At 42.5% G+C, this 27,129-nt stretch overlaps 1 protein-coding gene across 1 annotated transcript in view; it reads right to left on the bottom strand.

The window, feature by feature from the left end:
• Window positions 1-27,129, bottom strand: part of LOC138965555 (guanylate cyclase soluble subunit beta-2-like) — a 41,425-nt gene that overhangs the window by 6,300 nt on the left and 7,996 nt on the right. Inside the window, exons 2-13 of the mRNA XM_070337739.1 lie at window positions 16,390-16,463; window positions 15,907-16,007; window positions 15,483-15,666; window positions 11,629-11,705; window positions 10,266-10,456; window positions 9,509-9,803; window positions 5,314-5,331; window positions 3,421-3,595; window positions 3,114-3,259; window positions 2,354-2,502; window positions 1,424-1,570; window positions 115-269 (exon numbers count right to left, since the gene is read on the bottom strand). Of these exons, the coding sequence (XP_070193840.1) occupies window positions 115-269; window positions 1,424-1,570; window positions 2,354-2,502; window positions 3,114-3,259; window positions 3,421-3,595; window positions 5,314-5,331; window positions 9,509-9,803; window positions 10,266-10,456; window positions 11,629-11,705; window positions 15,483-15,666; window positions 15,907-16,007; window positions 16,390-16,463 (1,712 nt within the window). The remainder of the gene's footprint in view (window positions 1-114; window positions 270-1,423; window positions 1,571-2,353; window positions 2,503-3,113; window positions 3,260-3,420; window positions 3,596-5,313; window positions 5,332-9,508; window positions 9,804-10,265; window positions 10,457-11,628; window positions 11,706-15,482; window positions 15,667-15,906; window positions 16,008-16,389; window positions 16,464-27,129) is intronic.

Raw genomic sequence — 27,129 nt, 5'->3', positions numbered from 1 at the left:
TCTCATTATTACATGTATCTTTTTTGTCGTGTTTATTGCAATTTTTATTTATTTTATTCATGTAACCCTAGGGATTTTTTGAAATAAATATTGACTTGACTTGACTTGGCTTACCTGAAGGCGTGGGGGGACAGGTGGATCCTGCCAGGTATGCCGTGACTCTCCATGCGTGACGCTGTGTTGACCGTGTCCCCGAACAGACAGTAGCGAGGCATCTTGACCCCCACCACACCCGCCATCGCTGGGCCAGAGTGCATGCCCACCCGTATCTGCCGTGCATACATTTGAACACTTTGAATAAATCTGTGCAGCTGATGTTATGTTTCTGTTAAGGGCAGAATATACCTGCGCAGTTTCAGCGGCACAGACGACGCACTGCATATTATTGATGCTGCGATAGGGATTATGACGAGTACTTGGCCTGTTTTCCTTTCACGCAACGTGTAGCGGGCTGGGATAATCTGCAGTGCGTTGTCTGTCCTGCTGAAGTTACATGGGCGAGCGCCGGGCCTTACAAACTATTTGCAGCATAGCGCAGAATATGTCGTAAGCCGCAAGACCCCCATCACACCCGCCATCGCTGGACCCGAGTGCATGCCCACCCGTATCTACATTTAAAAACTTTGAATGAATCTTTGTCTCTCGTGTTATGTTGCTGTTACATACTAAACTTGGCCAAACAATTATTGCAACAAATTTCAAACACAAATTAAAAATTGACGCATAAAGTCCCGTTTTTGACCGCTCTTGCGATCGACACCTGCATCAGTAGGAATAGCATAGCACGCGAAATACGCAAGGTAGAAAAACAAAACAATCTGTTCAGGGTAGATAATTGGTTTGACTTTCTTCTCGTATGTCAAAGTTGCAAAGTTTTGGCAATTGTGATTTTTTGTCGATTTTTCATTCGGCTCTTCCGTTTTTGTCTGGTCGATTTTGAGGGTACCCTTACTTGAGCGGCGGTCACGTGATCCCTGTAAAAGAAATATTTAATCCAAAAGATGATCCTGAAGGTTCAGTGAACGGCCGTAACTGGCATATAAAGTTTTAATGAAATGACACGGGGATTAAGGCTTTAATTTGGGTTTGAAATTTGTTGCAATAATTTTTTGGCCAACTTTATGTGTAACATAGCGGAAAATATCTTGTAGGTCGCAAGAAGTCAGTGTCGAAAGAGATTTCCGAGGCATCCCATTTCTTGACTTTACTAGATGCTTTATTCAATGAAGGCAGAAATATTTCTACTACACGACATACATTTCCATTTTTAAAAGTTGTCATGTGGACTAAACACTTTTATTTTGGGTGTAAGTATGTTTGTAATTTTAATGATGTCACACTGTTTTAAAAGTCACATTCAGAAAATTCAAGAAACTCATTTTTTGGTACACAAAAGTAATATATATGGAAGCAGACCACTCACCTGTAAGGGGTTCCCGGTGGCAGGGGAGGGAACCTGGGCAGCCTGGCCGACGATGTCCATGCAGAATCGTCCCACCCTTTCCGCGTGATCCTTGGTTCTCTCTGGCACCCCGCTTACCACCATGTAGGCGTCACCGATCGTCTCCACCTGAAGCAAATTTAAACAAGATTGTTTTGTTTTCAAACCATGTATCATGAAACAATTATAAGCAAACAATTAGGGCATACACTCAAGCAAAAGCTTATCTTACGTGGTTAAAACAATTGCAACATTGCAACGTTATGATGGTTATTACAAAGTTAATTTGCAATTTCAGTATAGTACCAGAAAAAAACCTGAACACAACAGATGTTCAGGCAGAAACAGAAAGATAACAAATGTGGAGAAGAACAAATAATTAATGCAGAAAAAAACAACAGACAAACTCAAGGAATACATGGACGGTTTGGCAATAGGGGTCAGGCATCGTTACTTGAGCAGGATAAACTCCCCTTTCGTTGGAGGTCGCCCTTGTTCAAGGTATTCAAGACAAAACTGGCTAGAGACTTGCATAAGACCGTCAATGCAATGCGCGCAGTAAATGTACACAAAGTAGTCCAAAAACACATCCGCATAATGTTAGCAAATGAACACAGAATTTGTCCAGGAGTTTTTCGGGTGGGTAATTTTGCCCGCTTTCCTAGCAACCAAGCAACCGAACGAACCAAACTGTGGTCAATACAAATTCAAATTAGCCATGTAATGGGCAGAATATACCTGCGCAGTTTCAGCGGCACAGACGACGCACTGCCTATTATTTATGCCGCGATAGGGATTATGACGAGTACTTGGCCTGTTTTCCTTTCATGCAACGTGTAGCGGGCTGGGATAATATAAGTGCGTCGTCGGTCCTGCTGAAGTTACATATGTGAGCGGAGCCCCTAAAGTTACCTTGTACACGCCATGCCTGGTGGTAGCGTTATCGAAACGCAAGTACATGTCGTTGAGCATGTCGACGATCTGCGCCGGCGTACAGAGGGCGGCAATGTTGGTGAAGGTCACCACGTCACTGAACATGATGGTCACACGCTCAAAGTTTTCTGCACGTGAAAAACGTGAAAAACAGCAGAGAGAAATGTGTATATGTTTGGAGGACATTTAAAAACATCCAAATCAAAGAGACTGCCAACGTTCCAAAATTCAGAATAAAAACACAAGAAAGGTTTAGTTGTTGGAACGTTTGTTATTGACAAAACAATACGTTACAGTCACGTATTGTTTTGTATTGTTTTGTCAATAACAAACGTTCCAACAACTTACCTTTCTTGTTCTTATTTTATTTTGTTTTTTGTTTTGTTTGTTTGGGTGTGAGTTTTGCTTTTTTGTGTCTGTTGCTTCGATTGCACTGAGAAACGGCATCAAACAGATCAGGGCTGGATCTGATGGACCGGGGTTCCTGCCTTCCAGAGGCCACCCCCCCCCCACCTCTTACACAGTAAATATAGCTTTTTTCTCAAGGCGAGACCTAAAAACCGCCTTTAAAATGCTGAATTACAAAATTGTCCTCAGGGTCGCTCCTTTACCCTTTCTTGCTCCCTGTGAGTCCTTCTTGAAGGAATAGATAACTCGCAGGAGAGGAGGAAAGACGTAGAGAAAGGTATAGAGATGAGATAAGAAGGGTAACACACACACACATGCCATGGATACTGACCAGGAGGAACTTTGATCCCGTTCATCAAGGCCTTGGCCACTTTGGGGGGCAGCATCTCGTGCAGGAGTTGTTCCGTCTTTTTTCTCTCCGTTTCCAGCGCGCGTGACGTCTTCTGCAGCTCAGCTGTCGTATGGTCCAGTTGTTTCCTGTTACATGTACAACAATTCAAAATGAAGAGAAGTGAGGTAAAAGTCTGTCACATAAACTGTAGCAAGAATGGACTGTACTGTTATGACACAATGTCAAGTTTCAACCGTAATTTCTTCACAAGACTAATGACGCAAGTATGGAATGACGTCATACTCACGTGATACCAATTTCCGCGGAACGTTGTTCGTACAGCAGCACGATCTCTCTGGTGACGTCAAAGAGGGGAATGTCTGCCATGTAGACGTCCATCTCCTTCATTTCCTTCAATGACTTGATGAGCGGGGATCCAATGAACATCATCATCTCCCGTTCAGCCAACCACAGCATCTGGCCTGAAGACATTTGAGATCAGATCAAAATGTGAACAGCTTGTTCCTGCATGCTGCTTGGATGAAGGGAGATGGTGTTTACAACTTATTCAGGCTGTCGTTCAGACAATAGGAGAGTTCTACAACGTCATGTAAGGAAACAAAAATATCAAAATAGGTCTTCTTTGACAAGAAAATCGAAAACTCTGATATGATATTGTGTGCGTATAATAACGTTCAGTGTGTGGCGTATACAAATGAATAATTCATGTGAACCATCCCACCATCCACTCTAGGCACATCTACCTGTCCAAATCATCTCTCCGTCCATCCATAATCCTTTCGTCTGTTATTTCGGTCATGCAAACTATGAATTGGTTGCCAAAGGGCAAGTGTCAAGAGCAAATTTTTTTATTTTTTATGTTACAGCCTTTCTTAAATTTTTTTTTAAATCAAGAGGTAGAGAGAAGGGATAATGAGAGAAAGAGAAAATAATAGAGAAAAAATAAAAGAGAGAGAGAGAGAGAGCGAGAGAGACAGACAGACAGACAGACAGACAGACAGACAGAGAGAGACAGAGAGAGGGAGAGAGAGGGGGCTGTTTTGCAGTTATGGTATACGTATCTTGTTGATTAAGTGAAAGCCAATATGAATGCTCGAATTTATCACCAAATCAAAACCAGAATCGTTTCTTCTACCCAAAGTATACCGTTTGATCCACTAAACATGTATAACACATCTAAACAGAGCTGGTCAAGCGCTGTTACTTCCAGGAGATAGAAGAGGAGCGAAAGTCTGCGTCACATACTTTATTCAATCGCAAGAAGATTGTGCAAATGCAAAGACAGTTTGAGAGTTTTGCTGCTTGAGGGCAAAAAGTCGAAATACAAATACAAGATTTCACATAGACAGAGATAGGGCTATACATATTTTTGAAAGCGGATATAGTTGTCAAGCATAAACAAAGAGCTTACATAAGCATATAATTTATGAGCAAAGCCAACAACTTGACAAGGATACAAGAGAACAAGAACACGATTCGAGTCCTTTCACGACAACAAAAAGGTAAGGTTAAAAAACAAAAGAAGAAAAAAAATAAGTCTTGGAAGGGAGCCATTTCTGCACAAAGGCAAAGAGCGGCGAACCATAGACCAAATAGCCTGGACCGCCAACTCGTCACGTGACCCTTCGAGGTTACGACGCTCGACTTTCAGGGGCGCTTAGCGTCCGGTTTGAAAGGCCAGCGATTCGAATACAGTGAAAAGAAAGCACGCTCCAGTTATTTGTGACAATGGGAGGTGACAATGAACTGGATTTTCCAAAACTCCAAACTAAACTTAACAAAACTCATCGAAAAACATGTTCCATATGCACTTTAGCTGAGTTTATTTTAGCATTTTCATAACTTACCTCGGCAACTTCGTCCATGTTTACAATCGACACCGGATATGACATCCCCCTGATTTCTGAAAGGCCATGTAAGCGTAGGTTCCTAAATGCGAGAGGCCGCTACCTCGTAATAGAGAGAAAGAGAGGAGAGAGAGCTAGTTGGCGGTCCAGGTTAAATGGTCTATGGGCGAACCGAGACAAGCGATTACATGGGATATTCAGCTGTTGTATCACCTCGAAGCAGAATGATGTGAGAACCGGAAAGATAGCTAGGAGAAGAAGGCACACAATATTCAACATGGATATATATGGTTATATATGTACACATAATTCACACGCACAGATAAACTCACCCTTGAACCTAATTTGCCCTGAAATGGATATGATCACTTGTCTTTTAAAAAGACCCAATATCGAGTGAACAATCAAACCAAAAGAAAAAGTGGCACGTCATCTATGAAGATACACATTCGTGTCAATGGCGCATGCTGGCTTCTTTTTAAAAATGTCGCGTCACAAACTCTCACCTCTCACGCGTCGATGAATAGTTTCAAATATATTAACACGCACTGATGAATGCTCTTTCTGAGCTTCACTTGTTGTACAAAAAGGTAATCACGTCTGCTCCTAATCCTGGCTGACTTGTAACAGTATATAATTATTTGATAGCAGATATTTTTGAATAACATACGATAGTGGCAATATAACAATCGTGGCCTTATTGGACAAAATCATAACTATGTAATTAAGAACATCATTTTTCTTTGCAAATTTAAAAAACAACAAAATCAGGTTTTTTTCTAACGTGTGATAAGTGTAGGCGGACAGAAACCACCTATTTCGTAACAAATCAAAGATTTCTTATCTTATAATGTTAACAACAAACCTAAACGGGAAGCTGGTGCCAAACAAAATCTCATTCAGGGTGTTACTTCGTTGGCAATTTTTTCTACAAATGTATTAGCAACTCTATCTGACGCGTGGTAAAGCAACACTCTTTGCATAACACAATGCTACGTATTAAATGATTAATGTAAGAATAAACAAAGTGCAGGGTGTTCTACTCTCAGTGACTTACAATGACAAATAGATGCTATCAAACGAAAAGAATCTTAAATGTTAACTCCATGCAGTAATGGAACAACTATAGGGATAAGCCTATTTAAACTTGGCAAACAAATTATTGCAACTGATTTCAAACCTAAATTAAAGCATTAATCCTCGTGTCATTTCATTAAAACTTTATATGCCAGTTAAGGCCGTTCACTTACCCTTCAGGATCATCTTTTATATTAAATATTTCTTTTACAGGAATCACTTGACTGCCGCTCAAGTAAGGGTACCCTCAAACTCCGTCCGCCCCGTGATCGGGAGGTCGTGGGTTCGAACCCCGGCCGGGTCATACCTAAGACTTTAAAATTGGCAATCTAGCGGCTGCTCCGCCTGGCGTCTGGCATTATGGGGTTAGTGCTAGGACTGGTTGGTCCGGTGTCAGAATAATGTGACTGGGTGAGACATGAAGCCTGTGCTGCGACTTCTGTCTTGTGTGTGGCGCACGTTATGTCAAAGCAGCACCGCCCTGATATGGCCCTTCGTGGTCGGCTGGGCGTTAAGCAAACAAACAAACAAACACACAAACCCTCAAACTCGACCAGACAAAAAGGGAAGGGCCGAATCAAAAATCGACACAAAATTGCAATAGACAAAACTTTGCAGCTTTGACACAAGAGAAGAGAGTCAATTCTATTATCTACCCTGAACAGATTGTTTTGTTTTGCTACCTTGTGTATTTCGTGTGCTACGCTATTCCCACTGATGCAGGTGTCGATCGCATGAGCGGTCAAAAACGGGACTTTTTGAGACATTTTTAGGGGTATCATGACAAAAAAGGCTGATACGAGAATTATGGATCGTTACAGTTATTCGTTAAAATGTTATGCACATTTTTGGAAGAAGTTTTTTAACTCGTCATAGGAATGTTCACTTAGGTCCAAAAAGTTAAGGACTTTGCATGTCTTTAGAAAAATGATTGATACACACTGCGAAAGTTTTATGTGCGTATAAGCATTGACGCAAATTTGCTAGGCCTGTAAACACGCTTGATATTTAAGCGATGATTCTGGTGCAACAGCGATGCCCAGCCAAGCGTGACAGTAGCATGATTTAAGAGGCACGCAGCGATAAGGGCTGTCAGCGCGAAACAGCGTGAACGTTCCATTTTTTACATTATTTAGTCAAGTTTTGACTAAATGTTTTAACATAGAGGGGGAATCGAGACGAGGGTCTTGGTGTATGTGTGTCTCTGTGTGTGTGTGTGTGTGTGTGTGTGTGTGTGTGTGTGTCTGTGTTTGTGTGTGTGTGTATGTGTGTGTGTGTCTGTGTGTGTCTGTGCGTGTGTGTGTGTGTGTAGAGCGGTTCAGAGTAAACTACTGGACCGATCTTTATGAAAGTTTACATGAGAGTTCCTGGGTATGATATCCCCAGACGTTTTTTTCATTTTTTTCCATAAATGTCTTTTATGACGTCATATCCGGCACTGTCACACCTTCATTTTTCAATCAAAGGCCGGACTTCGGTATTGCATTTCAGCATGGAGGCTTAAAAATTAATTAATGACTTTGGTCATTAAATATCTGAAAATTGTAATTAAAATTATTTTTTTTATAAAACGAGCCAAAATTACTTTTATTTTATTCTTCATCATGTTCTGATTCCAAAAAACATATAAATATGTAATATTCGGATTAAAAACAAGCTCTGAAAATTAAAAATATACAAATTATGATTAAAATAAAATGTCCGAAATCGTTTTAAAAACAATTTCATCTTATTTCTTGTCGGTTCCTGATTCCAAAAACATATAGATATGATATGTTTGGATTAAAAACACGGTCAGAAAGTTAAAACGAAGAGAGGTACAGTAAAGCGTGCTATGCAGCACAGCGCAACCGCTACCGCGCCAAACAGGCTCGTCACTTTTACTGCATTTTGCACTAGCGGCGGACTACGGTCATTGTGAAAAAATGCAGTGCGTTCAGTTTCATTCTGTGAGTTCCACAGCTTGACTAAATGTAGTAATTTCGCCTTACGCGACTTGTTTTCTCATGTGTTGGCATGACCAGAAAATTAACGCCAGCGGCTACACGCAAATGAGACTTAGACAGAATCTGTATCAATCATTTATATGTAGACATGCAAAGTCTTGAATTTTTGGACACAAGTGAACAATCCTATGACGAGTTAAAACATTTTTTCCGAAACATTGCTTCACATCTGAATAAACAGCCGTAACGATCCAAACTTTCGCACAAAGTATTTCTAGTATGTTCGTAAACTATTCTGAAAGTGTCAAAGCAATCCACTAAGTCATTGCTAAAATGTAGCGCTTTTTGACATGATACGCATAAAAATGGACGCAAAACGTCCCGTTTTTTGACCGCTCTTGCGATCGACACCTGCATCAGTAGGAATAGCATAGCACGCAAAATACGCAAGGTAGCAACACAAAACAATCTGTTCAGGGTAGATACTTGGTTTGCATTCTTCTCTTATGTCAAAGTTGCAAAGTTTCGCCTATTATGATTTTTTGTCGATTTTTCATTCGGCCCTTCCGTTTTTGTCTGGTCGATTTTGAGGGTACCCTTACTTGAGCGGCGGTCACGTGATCCCTTAAACGAAATATTTAATCCAAAAGGTGATCCTGAAGGTTTAAGTGAACGGCCTTAACTGGCATATAAAATTTTAATGAAATGACACGGAAATTAATGCTTTAATTTGGGTTTGAAATCTGTTGCAATAATTTGTTGACCAAGTTTAGATTATCTTGCCTGCATGCTGGTGCACATATAATTCTCGCGTGAGAAATCTTCATGAATTAGCCTAGCAGACCCGTATATTATGACAGTAAGCGTAGAGTGCTGCCCTGTCACGTAGTTTCAAAAACCAAATTGGAAATCCAAAGCATCATTATAATCATCCTCATCTCATTAATCATCCAAAATATAAATAAAAACAATAATACGGGTCTGCTCATATACAAACTTGTGATTTTATGAAAGCATTGATATTGTATCTACAAGACATAACGCAGTAGAAACTTTTAATTTCTAAATTTACTTTTTGTTCCAAACAGGCGTTGCATGTGACTGCGTGGACACGCTTACAGATGTGAATGTTCATAGCTCCAAAATGTCGACTTTAGAACTCTTTCTTTTTTTGGTCTCTCAGATACATTTTAAGCCCATTCGAATAAGTTCTTTTGTTGTTGTTGTTGAAATGTGAATACTCCCTATAATCTTAATTCCGTAAAACCGACACAAGCAATGACGTACAATCGGTTATTTGCATTTCTTGACTCAATACTTCAACTCCATAACAAGGAGCCTCGGAGTAGTGGAGTCTACAAGGGTACTTCTCATAAATAAACGGTGCATCAATCTATAGCGTCAAGGTAAAACAAGGTTCAACAAATCATCACTAAATCCAAACAAATCATCACTAAAATTCCCTACATCTACTTTTCCCACAGTCACTGCCACCCCTTTTTACCTTTGATGTTCATGTGCACGCCTCTATTCTCAGTGGGCTGGATGATGAGAACGAAGACGGAGTTGATGAAGCTGCGGATGTTCTTCATGGTGAGGTCCATGCGCGGGAAGTAGAGTCGGAAAGCCTTGTCCATAGTTGCACCCCCCTCCTGATCTATGTCAAACCCGATCATGCGCTTCAGCGTCTCCCCGCATTGTTGGATGACCAGGTCCTCGTCGAATATGATGTGGTAGGAGAAGGTGTCGCAGAACAGATCTCCTGAGAGGGTGATCTTCTTCTTCTTCTGCAGTTCGGGCTGGAAGGATATGTTTGTGTGTTGGTGATGAGTTGCTTCGATGGGTCGGGTGTGGGGTGGGGCGGGGAGGGGGGGGGTTGGGTTGGGTGGGTGGGGTGGGTGGGTGGGAGGGGGGGTGGAGTGTGTGTGTGTGTATGTGTGTGTGTGTACGTGTACGTGTGTGTGTGTGTGTGTGTGTGTGTGTGTGTGTGTGTGTGTCTGTGTGTGTGTGTGATTGTGTGTGTCGGCGTGCGTGCGTGCGTGTACACGTGCAAGCCTAAATGCAACAACCATCCGCGTCCACCGCCCGCAACACACGCACACATACGACCAACAAACCAACCAACCAACCAAGTGAAACCAAATAAAAAACAAAACAACAACAACAACAACAAAAACAGAACAAAACTAAACACAAAGCAGACCCCGTCTTTGAGAACAGCGACCCTTGGCCAAGACCCAACACAAATATCCAGCACTCACTTCTGCCTTCTTCCTTTTGATTTCTTCCACATCCCTGAGATTGTTTAGCACGTCCTTCTCGTCCAGGAAGTGCACTGTGAAGACGCTGTGCTCCTGACTGCGACCCTCGCCAAGGTCGTTCTTCTCTGTCAGCAGCTTCTCCAACTTCACAGGCTGCTGAAAGATCTCCCTGCCCACCGCTCGAACCACACCTATAGGGAGTTAGACGATACATTGGAATGGCGGGGTAAACACGGTCATACACGTGAAAACCCACTCGTGCAAAAACATGAGTTAACGTGGATGTTGTAGCCCACGGACGAAGAAGAAGAAGAAGGAGATACATTGGAACCCCCCCTCCCCCCCCCCCCTTTTAAGACCTCAACAACAATCCACGACACTGAAATAATCAAGTCTTAAAAAGGAGGGAGTTTTAAAATGGGGGTAAATTTACAGCGGTTATGAACAGGAAATCTGAGAAAACAAGGTCTTAAAAAGGAGGGAGTCTTAAAATGGGGGTAAATTTACAGCGGTTATGAACAGGAAATTTGAGAAAACCGGGTCTAAAAGCGTAGGGAGTCATATTTCTAGTCGGGGGGGGGGGGGGGGGGGCATAAAGGAGGGGGTTCCACCCTATAAAGCATACGACATACGACATAAGATTATTTATAGCCCATGCAATGCAAAAAAACCAACCTTTGACATTTAAGCCTGAACTGTTCTGTGATATTATAGTAACAGAAGGTTGTTGCACAGTATGTATTTATTGGAAGTTATATGGGTCGTTTTCAAAAAATGTCGCCAAATGGGTCCAACTTTTTTCGGAAAATGAAGTTTGTAAAATCGTTATTTTCATTTTAGGTCTAGAATCTGCATTCATTTATTAGTTAAAAACTGAAGTAAGCCACCTTAATGACGAGTATTAAGAACAATATCTTCAAAATGCGAGAGCTACTGTAGACGCGTTTCACAAAAAATGTCGTATGCGTGGAAGTTCCATGATGTCTGCAATTAGCGTATATTCTGCGTATTACTTGACACTGTCTTCATTTATGTGGCTGCATGCTGCCCCTGAATGTAGTTGAATGTAAAATGTCAAATAAGCATATCTTTTCTTTAAAATGTCACCCAATCTTTCCCCTGCCTAGCTCGTTAGGGGGATATTGCGCGCCCTTGAACTTGTCTCTCGAGGAACATGGGACGCATTCTTACGATACAAAAAAAAATCGCTTTCTCCGGGATGAACGGAGAAGAAACATTCTGAAAAGACAATTGAAAGCCTTGGTTTGTAGAGGGTGAGTGTAATAAAATTTTAACTTTAGCAAAAAGAAACCAATAAAGACTATAATGTGACCATCAGCAATCCGAAATATAGGCTACTGACCTTTGACAATATCGGAGAGTCCTTCGCGAGCGCTGTAGTAATGAAGAGTCAACGTTCCGTCGTCTTCCAACTGGCACCTGGTGATGACCAAATAAACAGAGAGTTAGACAGAGAGAAACAGACAGAGAGACAGAGACAGACACAGAGTGACAGACACAGAGACGTTCCGTCATCTTCCAACCGGCACCGGGTGAATACCAAATAGCAGAGAGAGAGAGAGAGAGAGAGAGAGAGAGAGAGAGAGAGAGAGAGAGAGAGAGAAAGAGAGAGAGAGAGAGAAAGAGAGAGAGAGAGAGCGAGAGCGAGAGAGCGAGAGAGAGAGAGAGAGAGAGAGAGAGAGAGAGAGAGCGACAGAGACAGAGACATAGACAGACAGACAGAGACAGACAGAGACAGACAGACAGATAGATAGATAGATAGAGACAGAGACGGAGACACTGAGAGACAGACACACAGAGACAGACACAGAGATAAGCAAACATAGAGAGACAGACACACAGACAGAAGTACAAAGACAGATACGGAGACAAACAAACATAGACAGACAGACAGACAGACAGATAGACCATCAGACAGACAGACTGACAGTGATACACGTTATGCACTAACGGATTTCTCACTTGCTGTTATTTTTTAATGCACAACAGAATATGCTCAAGTAGTCAGACACATTTCCAGTCTTAAAAATAAAAATAATTACTGCACGTAAGCTTCAGAACCAAAACAAGAAAATGAAAAAGGAGAGCCCATTTTGTGTTAAGTGGACACAAATTTCCTTTCAAACGCTCACTAGTTAGTAATATGTAGTGACGCAATTAGGGGATGTTTGGGTCAATAATCCCCACAAAATGACACGCAACAGTTTTCGAGTATCAGACATAATAGCGAGCATATTATAACTAGATAAAGACCGCATGTACAAATCGTTATTCTGAAGGAGCCAGTAAGTGCACCTATTATTTGTTTTGGTCAATACAGAAAAAAGATGCATTAGGCCTATTCCTTTGCTTTATGAAATTCTCGGGTGGGTGAAACTCGTAAATGTGCTTTTTTGTGAGCTGATAATATGTTTTTGTGTACAATAAAGAACCAAGAGTCCAAGATTCAAACCGGGGAGCATTAAGAATTGTATATAATTCTGTTTCAGATGAAAATTGAAGAACATAATTGACACCCTTCTTTGAGGGCACAGTGCAGCTCACAGCCTTCGTTTTGCGTTTTTGTTGCAGCTGAGTGCATTTACAGTTCAAAATCCTCCTATGGTAGTAAAACAAACCCAAAGCTACCCAACGACGACATCTGTGAAGCTCGACAGTTTGTTGTTCACGCGAGTGCATAAATTAACCTAGTTATTACGTGGTGTTTGGTCGGAGTTCGATTCAACTGAGTGATTCCGGCCTCCATTTTGTTTTACACAAACTCATGACGACGTCTGACATAGTTTGCTTAGTGACGTGTCTTTTTGTGCATGATGTGGTGATCTACCTGATCTAAATTTAGATCCAAAAATAGGCCAAGACCAGCCGGGTCCGAGTACGAAATTAATTCGTAAAAAAATCGCAGTTCTTGACTCTTTGGGTGCAAGTCAATGAAACTTGGTAGTTCTTCTAACGGATAGCTGCCTGAGGTATAACGAAAAGCCCCAGGGGCTCCGTGCACCTGGATTTGACAAGTTCAGTACCTTTAAGTGTTTAAAATGTGTCCTTTCTAGTTTCTGGGCCATTTGTGAAGATAAACCGGTCAACATGTTCAAAACACGGGTAATTTGCAACATTAATGTATGATCGTCCCGATTCTTCTTTTATCTGTAAAATGTCCAACACTTTCATCTTTACTTTTTAGCGCTTCTTTAAATACAGTAGTTTATACATTCATATAGAATCACATGAAATTCATATTGTGGGAAGTTAACGGTGGGAATTAACAATTTTATCGATCTTTTCTAAAAAAAAAAAGGACATTTCGAAGTTTCAGATGAAAAGTTTCAGACGGATCGTGGAGAAGGGAGGTATTGTACATAATTTCGTTGTATTTTCTTCCTTTTATTTATTGCTTCGTACAATGGCCTACTTTACAGAAACATTCACGTATCGATTGAGCATTGGATTTCCCGACCGGCACGGTTGGCCTAATGGTAAGGCGTCCGCCCCGTGATCGGGAGGTCGTGGGTTCGAACCCCGGCCGGGTCATACCTAAGACTTTAAAATTGGCAATCTAGCGGCTGCTCCGCCTGGCGTCTGGCATTATGGGGTTAGTGCTAGGACTGGTTGGTCCGGTGTCAGAATAATGTGACTGGGTGAGACATGAAGCCTGTGCTGCGACTTCTGTCTTCCATCCGTCGCTACCTCACCCACGACGCCTGTGTCAAGCTGGTTGTCTCCCTCATCTTCAGTCGTCTGGACTACTGCAACTCCCTTCTGGCTGGCCTCCCCGCCTCATCCATTCATGGCCTACAACGAGTCCAGAACGCTGCTGCCAGGCTGACGTTGAGGAAGACGAAGCGAGACCACACCCCCCCCCCACCCCTACTTCGCTCCTTGCACTGGCTCCCTGTCAACACCCGCATCTCCTACAAAATGTCCACTCTGGTCTACAAGTGTCTCAACGACTCTGCTCCCGAGTACCTTCAATCCTCCCTGGACCTGTACACCCAGCCCTCCAACCGTCCCCTTCGTTCTGCTGCTGACCCACTCCGCCTTCACATCCCTCGCTCGAAACTCGCATCTGCTGGTCAGCGGGCCCCTCCGTCTGGAACTCCCTGCTTGACGCGTTCAAGAGTAGGTTGAAGACTCAGTTCTTCCCGTAGCTGGCTGCGACTTTCATGTTCGACGTGATGTGTTGTGCCCCAAAAGACATTCTTGTGCTGTGCTCTGTGAGAGGTGTTTTCTTTGTGTTTAATATTATTTTGTTTGGACCTAGCTATTGATGTGTACATTGTTGTATGTTTATCAGGGTTTGCTAGTGTGTGATAGGGTTCGTGTCCGTTTGTAGATGTTAGTTTCTTTGTTAGTCCTGTGTTGACAACTCTTCGACAAGCGCTTAGAACTGTACCCACGGAATACGCGCTATATAAGCTTCATATTGATTGATTGATTGAGTGTGTGGCGCACGTTATATGTCAAAGCAGCACCGCCCTGATATGGCCCTTCGTGGTCGGCTGGGCGTTAAGCAAACAAACAAACACATTGGATTTCCCTTCTTTGAGCTATGTGACGTCTGAGGCCGACTGAATCTCATAATTATCTCGGCGGTTTGTTGATACTGAATACGAGTGCATGTTTGTGTACGTTAAATCGTAAATAACTTGAAATAAAATTTAAAAATTCTAACGAAAATGGCTCGACAAATAAACATGAGTTTTTTTGTTGCAATTTTGACCATTTATGAGTCCCGGAAAACAATGAATGTCTCCATCACATTTTGGTCAAAAATACAAAGAACGAATGTTATGTACACAGCCCCAACGCCAACCACAGCCCTAGACGTGCCGGAACACGCACGCACGCACGCACGCCAACACCACCACCACCACCACTCTCCAACACCTCTCTTCCAGTTTATGGAGGATGATACTACAGAATCCAACTATGGAGGGAATCGAAGTTCCGCACGATTTCATCTTCGTGGCCTCACCTCCCCAAACAACATCACTCCTCCTGCACTCTTTATAAACTTAGAAAGGAAACAAAATTGAATCGGTCCCGAATAACCAAAAAGACAAGGCAAAGAATTCATTTTAGGAAACCCATGGGGGTACATGAATAGCTTCAAGCGACATTAAAAAACCCAAAACATCTTGCCCTTTTTAGCTATCCATCTTTTTTTTCCTTTTTTTGATTTTGTTTTTATCTCACCTGAAGGATGGCGCCACCAGCTTGTCATAGGTGAGCAGAAGCAGAGAGTGCATAGAGTCGAGGCTTTGGATGAAGGTTTTGATGTCTCTGCCCAGAGTCCGCAGCATGTTGTCATACCCATGGCGCAGGCAATGCTTCAGGAAGAAGTCACCGAATGCCTCGAGAACCTCGCTAAGCGGCATTTCTGCAAGGATCGTAAAACGGACTTGATTTTGACAGACCGACAGACAGACAGGCAGCAGGCAGGCGGATAGGCAGGCAGGCAGACAGACAAACAGACAGACACACAGACACGCACGCACGCACCACACACACCACACACACACACACACACACACACACACACACACACACACACACACACACACAACACCCACAACGTCATGTGCAAGCCAATAGAAAGACACGTTATTTTAATACTCACCCATACATTTGCTCACAGCCATGATGAGGCTGACGGTCATGGAATCGTTGAAGTAATCAAAATAGAGAAAGTGTTCGCCTTCGTTGAATTGAGCTTCTTTCCTGAAAGGATAAAAAAAATAAACGATGTAATTCTTATTGAATTTGCCATTATTGTCACAGTTCCCCAAGAGAAATACGGAACAGAATGAATGAATCACAAAATGTAAAGAACATTTATATAAAGAAAGAACTTTTTTTTAAATTTAGCAACACAGAAACGGCCATTTGGTTTTGAACAATGTCGCAATATCACGTTGGGTTAGAGTTATACATTTTTCAGCCAAAATGTGTTATTGTTTTTAGCACACAGTGAATTTGAATTGTATGTAAACAAACCGAAGGTGCGTACATTCCCTTCAACTTGCCATAATTGTACTGTTTGAAATATTTCAATTTTACAGGTTTCGCCCGCAGTATGAAAGTATGAAGTATGAAAACTTACAACACTTTGTCCCATGCCTCAGGTCCAAAAGACTCCGTGACCAAGTCCCTGATAACGATGTGAATGTGTCCGTACTGAAACAGAAATTTATTTTGAGCTGAATTAATTAACTATTGTGTTGAAAGTATCACCAATGCCCGACCTGAAACAGAAATTTGTTTCTAGTTGAATGACCAATTAACTACATGTTATTACAGAATCAATTAGAGCAACCATACAGAGGTAAAAGTTATTATGGGGCATGCAGTTCAACCGACGACGGCAGTTCTTTTTAGCTGTGATCAAAATACAGTGTTGAAAGTATTACCAATGCCCGACGTCGACCTGAAACAGAAATTTGTTTCTAGTCGAATGACTAATTAACTACATGTTATTACAGAATCAATTAGAGCAACCATACAGAGGTACAAGTTATTATGGCGCATGCAGTTCAACCGACGACGGCAGTTCTTTTTAGCTGTGACCAAAATACAGTGTTGAAAGTATCACCAATACCCGTACTGAAACAGAAATTTGTTTCTAGTTGAATGACCAATTAACTACATGTAATTGCATAATCAATTAGAACAACCACACAGACGTAAAAGTTACAACGGCTACAACTTTTGACCAATCAGAGATTGTGAAAATTCAAGGTACGAGTACATAACTCTTGGTAATGCGCTCAGCATTACGCGCAAAAGGTGCATTGAGAGTATAATGCATATTTTTCTGTTAAATCGTTATTTCTTTTGTGATATCTGCCTTTTTTCAAGGAAGTAAGAAGCACTACGACAAACAAGAAAGACATAATTACGAGAAAAAATTAATGTGTGCAATCTCTTTAGATATCAAGCAGTTCTATTGAGTTTTCAAATCAAAATGGGACATGTTTCTAGATTCTCATTCATTACTACATTGTCAAAATTGTCCATTCTATAAGCAAAACATCAACAACAACAAAACACACATAAAAAAAAACTGTCATATTTTCTTGGACAAGACCGCAAAAAGGAAGAGCTCTTCAATCATACAAACTACAAGATGAAACAACCACACAGCTGCATTATACGCAGTGCAGAGACAAAACAAACAAAAGTAAATATGATGTGCACTTGCACTTTAACACTTTTTTCTTTTCTTTTTTTCGGGGGTGGGGGTTGGGGTGGGTGGGGGGATTGTTTTAATTAGCTGTATTCACGACATGATTAGACAGAGACAGACAAGGACATACAGAGACAGACAGACAAACAGACTGAAAGACAGACAGACAGAGACAGACAGACAAACAGCCTCGACTGAAAGACAGACAGCCAGACAGACAGGCAGACAGACAGGGGATATTCTCTTTACCTTTTATTGTGAAATTACTACTTTGATCCGTTCAACCACAAACTGTTGTTTTGGGGGCCTAGCCCCCGAATTTACATCGAACGCAAACATCAAGAAAATATTATCCTTGGATCTGTCTTTCAAAACCAACACCAATTTGAACTGATCCTGTGTTTATGGTAAACATATCTTTGTTCTTCTCTTCTCTTCTTGAAATCAATATGCACTTTATGCGGTTCTTTGTTTATTATAGGCAGTATTTCTTCTTTGCATTCTCATTTGATTGATCATGGAAGATCATGCTATTCCATAATCGGAATGTCAAAATGTGAATGACCCGGCGCGGCTTATCTAGCAATCAAACTGAAAACATGACCACTGTAATATTGCGTCGATGCTGTCAATCATTCGTGTTTGTGTATTGATCTATCATATCTAAAAAAATTATAATTCGATTTCTGAGAGGACGGCTTGGATATATGATTTCAGGGTGAAAGTCACCCGATAACTCACAAGGCACTAAAATGACGAGATAATTAGAACAATTGGGGGGGATGCCTGTCTGCTATCTTGTCTATCTTCGATCGTTCTGTCTTCAGCCTGTCTTTCGTTTCCTTTTCCCTCTCACCCCCCCCCCCCCCAGCCCTCTCTCTCTCTCTCTCTCTCTCTCTCTCTCTCTCTCTCTCTCTCTCTCTCTCTCTCTCTCTCTCTCTCTCTCTCTCTCTTGTGTTGTCTAACATGACTAGTCCAGAAAAACAATCAATCAGTGTTTGAAGCAAGGTTTTCAATGTACCAGAAGGATGAAAGAAAAAATCAAGAAATATTAGTTATTGTAGGTACTCAAAAGTGATTTTTCAAACTCCAGAATTAAAGGTTATAACTTCCATGGTCTTGTAGATCTTTTTATTCTGAGCACAGTGATGTAAATTTGTATTCTGTAGGTGAATTAGTTTAGTAGTTATGTACATTTGAAAAGTGCAATTGTAGGCCTTTTAAACTCACTTTTTTCAAGAATAAAAAATCGTCAACTTTGGAGCCTCACTGTGAACCCAAAACAAGAAATATGAAGCTAATTTTGAACAGATTACCTCTCCATATCTAAGACTTTTAGCTCAATTTTTTCCCCAAAATTTACGGGTAAGAAATAATTGAATTGAAGAACCCAAACTTGGGCAAATCGTTCAATTTTACCGTTCAAACACGTCTAAATCTTTAAAAGGATATATTTCAGCTTCTAACTGTCCTACCAACATGAACTTTACATCAAAATGATCAGCATCGACAGATCTGTAAACACATATACACAGACAAAGAAATAAAACAGGTTTGAAAATTTTCATTTTTCAAGGCTACCCATCTAATCTTCATCTGGAGCTGGAAGATTAGTGCCGCCCAGATGAGCCTTGAGGCTGGCTCTCAGGTCCTCAATGCTACCAGTGAGTCGAAGGCAGCCCTTCTGATCCAATACTGTTTTCTGGTATCGAATTTGGTCCTTCAATGCGTTCAAGAGGGTTGATTTCTTTTCTCTTCTCAGTCGTATCACCAGAGCATCAACATCTTCTGCAATGACACAGAGGCCACCAACAGCCGTCATCTTTCTTATTAGCTCGGTTTTGGTTGCTGCCTGTCTGGCCTCCTTTACCGCCTTTTTTGCCTTGTTTTCCAGGAGCCTCTGCCTCAGTCGCAGCACTGACACCGCTTTCTCTTGTTGGCGGTTGTGGTGTCGCAAAGACTTCCCTTTCCTTGGAGCGAAGGCAAGAAGATGGCTTGACAGGGTCTCCAGTTTCTTCTTCAACCACAGTGTTGTCCTGTTGTGGCTCAGCATATTTGTTGACGACCTCTGGTGGACAGATGCATTGCGCCGCTTGTTAATGTCATAGCCCAGGTCACCGAAAATGTTTTCACCGAGCAGATTTGTCAGTGGGCAGTGGTTGAGGACATCTGGGAAGGGAACTGGTTGTCCACCATACACACCGTCTTCCAGAAAGTCATTCAACTGCCTGCGCAATACACTGCACATGTCTGGCATCAGCTGCCGTAGAGTACACTGGACTGCTTCGATGTGCTGACTGGCAAAGTTGTAGATACTGTCCTTCAGGGCTGCTTTGTCTCCTTGCAGTTCGAATTCCCCATCAAAGATGCCCAGAAAGTGAGGGTCCAGGAGAATGCTGGAATAATGCATCAATAAAATACTTACAAAAATTCAGCAATTAATACAATATATATTGCTCGTGCTATAACCAAACACTGAATCACAGAATTCTTTCCTTACATTTCTTTGTTCTTGAATATAAAGTTCAGCTAGAGTTGCAAATTACTCTGGTATACGCAGATATTTTTGAATTCATTCGTACAAAATTAACCCTTGAAGTGTCACAGAAAAATGTCAGTTTGTTAATATGAAAAGAAAACAGAAAAAAGCTGAAGAATAGGCTGGATATTCTGCAACTAGCTTGTCCATCCTGTGGATAATGAGCTGGATATATACTTGTGGAACTCTGTGTACTTGACTTCACTTTGGAGAAGCTCCAAGTATGGACCGGTGATTCGGACGAAGACCAGGGCAACAGCACACACCACAGCTACAAGTCGGAGGTCATCCGGATAGATCTGCAGCAACACTCTCAATCTTGAGTGGCTCTCTTCCCTCATCCCTCTCTCCCTACCGCCAACAATCGACTTTTCTCTACCTCCATCCTTCCCTCTCTCTCCCTCCCCTCTGTCCCTCCATCCCACTCTCTTTCTCTCCCTCCCTCCCCCTCTCTCTCCCTCCTACTCTCTTCCTCCCCCCTTATCTCCCTCCCCCTCTCTTACTCCCTCCCTCCTCTCTCTCTCTCCCTCTATCCCACTATCTCTTTCTTTCCCTCCCTCCCTCCATCCCTCCCACACTTCCTCTCCCCCCCCCTCTTCTTCCTCCCTCCCTATCTCCCTCCCTCCCCTTCTCTCACTCCCTCCCTCCTCTCTCCCTCCCTCCATCCCACTATTTCTTTCCATCCCTCCCTCTTCCTCCCCATTTATCTCTCTCTCCATAGCTCTCCCCCCCTTACCCTCCCTCTCTTTCTCCCTCTCTCCACCCCTCTTTCCATCTCTCTATCTCCCTCCCTCCCTTTATTTCTCTCTCTCCCTCCATCCCGCTCCCTCCCCCGCCCCTGCTGTGTCTCCTCTCTCTCATTCTCTCCTCTCTCTCACTCGCTCTCACTCCCTGTCTAGTCTCTCCCCCCCCCCCCCCCTCTCTCTCTCTCTCTCTCTCTCTCTTTCCATCTTGTGCAAATTCGTAGTGTTATTTTCACTGTTTTGTCATTTCTCTTGACAACACTTCTTCTTCCAAATATTCTGGTAAAACCAAGTAAGTCCGCTTGCTTAGATCTGCGCATTTTTTGTTAGATCTGATATTGGGGGGAAAGTGGTAAAACCAAGTAAGTCCACAAAATGCCCAACAAAACCAAAACCATCCATCAGATTATTATGAAAATCGGGTTTTAAACGTAAATCAATGCTATCTATCTTATTATCTCGGTGGTTTGATCTAGATAATCATCACTTTTGAGACATTTTATCAAACAGTAAAAGTCGTTTTTCTCGGAAGTAGCGTCAGTGGACTTACTCGGTTAGATCTAGATCTAGCGTCTCCCACTCTTGCACTGTGTCTATGCTTACTGTGTGTGGGAGTGATTGAGTTTGTGTTACTCACTTACTGTGTGTCGATTTCTTACGGGAGCCTTGAAGGCTTCGCCTCTTGTTAGTTATAACTGATGTAATGGTATCGTTTCTTTATAAGGAAGCCAAAGGCAATTCTCAACTGTAACCCGAAATACCGGAGAACGTTGCAGCATGCAAAGCACACCTTGAAACGACATCGAGCAGACGACACAAAACCGCTGATTTTGCCACGGGTCACGTGACCTCGTTTTTTCATGATTTTCCACTTATATTTAGGTGCTACAACCACAAAACCTTCAGAAACCATGAATTTAAAAGCCCAGTCAAAGTTGCCCATTCAACAATCCTTCATTTGAAACGTACATTTAATTAAATCTGTTGAGAACCACAGCTACCATTTTACACACATGAACACCATGTACCATCAATGGACGACCGATATCTGCACATGCGATCGGCATTACTAGCATGTATCCGCACAGATTTTATTTATAACTGATAAAAACAATATGAATCAGGATTCTTAAGAACTGTACTCACCAACAAGAGCTTTGAGATTCCATGATTCGCATGGACGAGGCCGAGAATCAGCGATGTCTTCAGTCGCTCGACAGGGCCGTGAACAAGCTTCGGCCATCACGGCTCAGGGTGACTGGGTTGCACAGACGGCTTTGTTTACGTTTTTCTCCCGTAAAGTGCTCGGCGTACAAATAACGTTTAGGCAAGAAAAATACCGCATTAATTAGTCGAATACTTCTTATTTCTGATAATATCCTTTTGAAATCGATTGTAAATCGCAAAACTTCCAACAAATGATATCATATATTTCATTTGCTTTGCACGTTTTCTCGCCAACGTCCGATCCCGCTTACTGTTACATTAGGCTGGGAAGCGTTTGGATGTGTGCGAAGTAATTGCTATAAAATTCATTTTAGGTGCAGTTGATTCATTTCAGTGTGCCTGCACACATCTAATCGAGTTGGCCGGGAAAAAACCATGCGATGAGTCCGAAATATCGTACATTTTATTTTAGTTTTCGGAGCGACAGTTTTTCACAAGCTACCCAAGGAAACTATTCAATAACATCACACGATAGCTTAATCAGCATGGCGTAAGCAGTTTATTGGTCTCATCTATGTATAGATATATTTGTTTGTTTCCCAGGGGCGCATTTCACTGCTCGCATTATAATGATTATTAGGCGATTGCAGATTCAGTCTTTGTCTATGTGCCTTGTGAAATGATGTCCATTGAGAACAACGTGGATCGTGCATGTGACTGTTAGGTAATAAGTTTTTTTCCATGTTCAGCTTCACCTACTTACGTTGCGTTTATGTATTAATCTGTGCATTTGTTAGTGGATATGTACATGTATTTCTTTCAAGGTTACCTAACATTATATCAGTGCAATAGGACAAGCAATCATTCAGCTCAGTAGGCCAAGCACTGTTATTGCACCATTGAAGTTTGCACTTGGCGTGCAAATGCACCGATCATTCGGTTCACGGTTTCTGATCGATACCCTCAGCCACCTTGGCTTTAGCTGTTCTTACACAGAGGTACGGAAATTTGAACTGAATGCTGCGCAATCATATGGCATTGATCTCCCACCTACTACTGTGTATGCCTGCCTGTGCAGAAATCCCCGACGCAATGCAGTCTGTCACAGACGTTGCATTCCATTCTAGCGAGCAACAAACGCAGCACAAAGAGTTGAGCGTGGCAAGGCAGAAGCGAGATCACACAGACATTCAGCTGATCTTGAGATATCTGCTTGATAGGAACCCTTTCACTGTGGATACAGCCCTCCGATCCATTTCAAGCGGAAAAGAAGCTGAAGCTACTGTGAATGCAGAACAAGCAAAAGGCGTAGGAAACAAGATTCTGAGCAGCATGATCGGAAATAATGTTGTGGATTTCACCTTTAAAAAGAAGGATCAAGCTGTAACCATGGCTCTGAAAGCCAAGTCGTCCAATCTGCACGATGATCTAGTACATGTTCACTCCATGCTGTTGTTCCAGAGACTAGTGACAACTGTGAAGAACACCAACGGATGTCTTGAGGACGCCTTTGCCTTTGAGATGTGCAGTGTCCCAGCATCGCTGTTTGATTCGGGTGGTCTGCCAAGACAAGGTACCAAGGCTGCACTGGCAACTTACATCTGGACTTCAACAAAGCAGGTAAATGGTGTTATTCCTGATGATGTAACATATGTCATCGATGGTGGCTTGCTGTTGCACCTTCTGCCCTGGTGCCGTGGTTCAACATACAACCAGCTTACTCAGAGTTACGCAGTCTTTCTCATTCGTCATTTTGGCAAAGGAACTGTTGTTTTTGATGGATACAGCTGCGGACCTACCACCAAAAATGCAGCCCATTTGCGAAGAACAAGCAGAGCCAATACAGCATGTGCCATCACTTTTGAGGGTGACATGGTCCTGTGCGAACCAAAGGAGCGCTTCCTGACGAATCCAAACAACAAACAGCGGTTCATCAACCTCCTTAGTTCCCGTTTTTCACAGCACGCCTTTGACACTGTCCACACAACTGCTGATAGGCTCGTCGTAAAGACTTCTCTGGAATTGGCAAGGAAGGGAAACGTGATTCTGGTTGGCGAGGACACCGATCTGCTCATCCTTCTGTTGTACCATCTTACGCCAGATCACTGCCCCGTCTTCTTCACATCAGTGAGATCATCGACAGCAAAATCAGCTGCAAAAGTGTGGGACATCAGAAAAGTCCAGACTGTTCTTGGATCTCAAGTTTGTGAGAACATCCTGTTTGCGCACGCCTTTGGTGGATGCGATACAATTAGCAGTCCATTCGGGATTGGAAAACCAATGTGTTTAACGAAATTGACCCAGTCAACAGTGTTCGTGCAGCAGGCCCATGTCTTCAGCGCCAGTCCTTGCAGAGACACTTGTGACAGGGGAGGCTACCGCTCCTTTCACAGCAGACTCTGCACCCGAGTTGTTGGCCTTTAAAAGTCAACACCGGCGTATTGTAGAATTCTGTTTGTGATGGGGTCTGGTGGTTTCCGATTGTCTGTATGTTCATGGAAACCTTCGGGTTTGCATAACAGTTTTTATAAGGCTAAGAAATTAGCCCTAACATTTTCAATCCTGTTTGATTGCACTTCGCCTCCCGAGGTGATCGTAGTGTTTCGGCACTCGGTTACATCTGGTGCTTGCGAGCAGGGCTGGGACTCAGCATGATATGTTCAGGTAATGGCATAATACGACCACTGAACATTTTCGTGCTGTTCCCATTCTGCGAACTTGGGATGGACAGTGGTCCCCCGGTTCGGAACTTCGGGACGAAGTTCATTCAAACGGGGGCGATTGTGACAGGGGAGGCTTCCGCTCCTTTCACAGCAGACTCTGCACCCGAGTTGTTGGCCTTTAAAAGTCAACACCGGTGTATTGTAGAATTCTGTTTGTGATGGGGTCTGGTGGTTTCCGATTGTCTGTATGTTCATGGAAACCTTCGGGTTTGCATAACATTTTTTATAGGGCTAAGAAATTAGCTCTAACATTTTCAATCCTGTTTGATTGCACTTCGCCTCCCGAGGTGATCGTAGTGTTTCGGCACTCGGTTACACACTGATGAGCTGATAGGAGCAGGAGAAAGGGCCTTTGTAGAACTCTATGGGGGGAAGGAAAGAGACACTTTGAACTTCCTCCGCTACATCAAGTACATGCAGAAAGTCTCTACATGTACCTCATCGTTTCAGCCCTGCAAACTCCCACCTACATCAGCAGCAGCTAAATTCCATTCCATGAGAACATACTTCCAGGTGCAAGAATGGATGCACTTGCATCAAGAACAGTTCCTCCTGGATCCGATGGACTGGGGATGGGAGATTGTTCAAGGCGCCATGCTTCCCATTCTCATTGACATTGCTGCTGCTCCTGGTGATCTACTCGATGTCATCCGATGCAATTGCAAGACAGAGTGTCGAACAGCAAGATGTTCATGCCGAAAACACGGCCTCGTGTGTACGTCTGGCTGTGGAGAGTGCAGAGGGGAGAGCTGTGCCAACACTGTGACCGAGGTTGACTGTGTAGGTACATCAGACGATGAAGACGGGCTTTAGCGTAAGTACGAGGTCATGTTGAATAGAGTGTGCGTGTGCATGTTCACATGTGTAATGCAACAGTAACGGGTAAAGGAGGGAGAATATCAGCACAGTAATTGTCAACTCACATACCTGTCAAACGCGACCCGGGAGACGCGCCCTGTGAAACCACACCGAATGCGCTAGATTTGAGCTTCGGCTACGTTATTTCGCGCTAAAATAAATGCAATTGAACCTATTTATCAACTGAATGTGCTTTTCTTACATACTATATGAGTGACATATGGCACATCCCTTAAAATAAGACATGTTATAGACGTGAGAAGTGAGGGACGGAGCATATTCAGAATACCGTTATTGCGCAGTTGTCATCATTCTTTAAAAGCTTCAAAAATATAGTTCGCATGGGAAAACGTTGGCCAACTCGGTTTTACCTGATCAATGGATGCATGTAGAGTACAAAAAAGGTGAAATAAATTTTATAGCAATTTGTTCACACAGGAGGTGAAATCTGATGAAATCTGCCTAGCCTACATGTAAATGAAGCTGAGAAACAAAGCTTTTAATTGGTTATCATTTCTAGGTCAACCGATGAAACAACGCGAGGCACTCTGAGATTGTGTGAGCATACCGTCAGGCCTGACATGCCACAGAGCGTGACGTAATGGCATCCGGTGGTCACGGGGCCTTCGGTTTGAGAGTTGTTATCTGTTCTAGCTCAACAAATACAAACAACCATCACCACAGAAACCAAGATAAGACTTCAAACTTTTGTTTCATTCAGTTTTTTATTACATGCGGTACGTAATTACACCAGAAATCATTTGTGAATCTTTAGCAAAACGGGATAACACCGGCTTTGGGACAACTCGGGAAAGAGGCTTTTGACTACCTAGTTATTGCATCATGACATTTTGGACAAACCAAGAAATTTACAATTCTACAAATGAATGACATAGCTTAATTTGTATGCGTTCAATGTGATCTCTGGTAAGTCTTTTGTTTGTTACATTTGTATCATATCTATGACCGGCACGGTTGGTCTAGTGGTAAGGCGTCCGCCCCGTGAGCGGGAGGTCGTGGGTTCGAACCCCGGCCGGGTCATACCTAAGACTTTAAAATTGGCAATCTAGTGGCTGCTCCGCCTGGCGTCTGGCATTATGGGGTTAGTGCTAGGACTGGTTGGTCCGGTGTCAGAATAATGTGACTGGGTGAGCCATGAAGCCTGTGCTGCGACTTCTGTCTTGTGTGTGGCGCACGTTATATGTCAAAGCAGCACCGCCCTGATATGGCCCTTCGTGGTCGGCTGGGCGTTAAGCAAACAAACAAACAAACACAATCATATCTATGTGTCTGTCTATCCGGGCCATAAAGAAACCATTCTTGTGTTAAAAATTCAACGTTGAAGTAACTTACCTTTCTTGTTTTTTGGGATTATTGATTTTGGATCCTTAGCCTATCTGCTATCAAGATCCAGTCTACTGGGATACGTTTAAATTGAAAAAAATGTCATAAAAACAGCAACAAATAATAATATTGTGTACACCAAAAGCGTAAGGGAAAGTCCCCAAATACCGAACACTTAAGGAAATCTGCCATTTTTTCAAAAACAACAGATGACAGATCGATTTTGAATGTGAATTGTAATAAAGTAAATAATCAGCAACATTCATACCACTTTCTGTGGAAA

Source organism: Littorina saxatilis, linkage group LG4 (genome assembly GCF_037325665.1).
Source record: "Littorina saxatilis isolate snail1 linkage group LG4, US_GU_Lsax_2.0, whole genome shotgun sequence".
Taxonomy (NCBI): Eukaryota; Metazoa; Mollusca; class Gastropoda; order Littorinimorpha; family Littorinidae; genus Littorina; species Littorina saxatilis.
The sequence above is the reverse complement of the archived record's forward strand: the minus strand, read 5'-3'. Positions and strand labels throughout refer to the sequence as shown.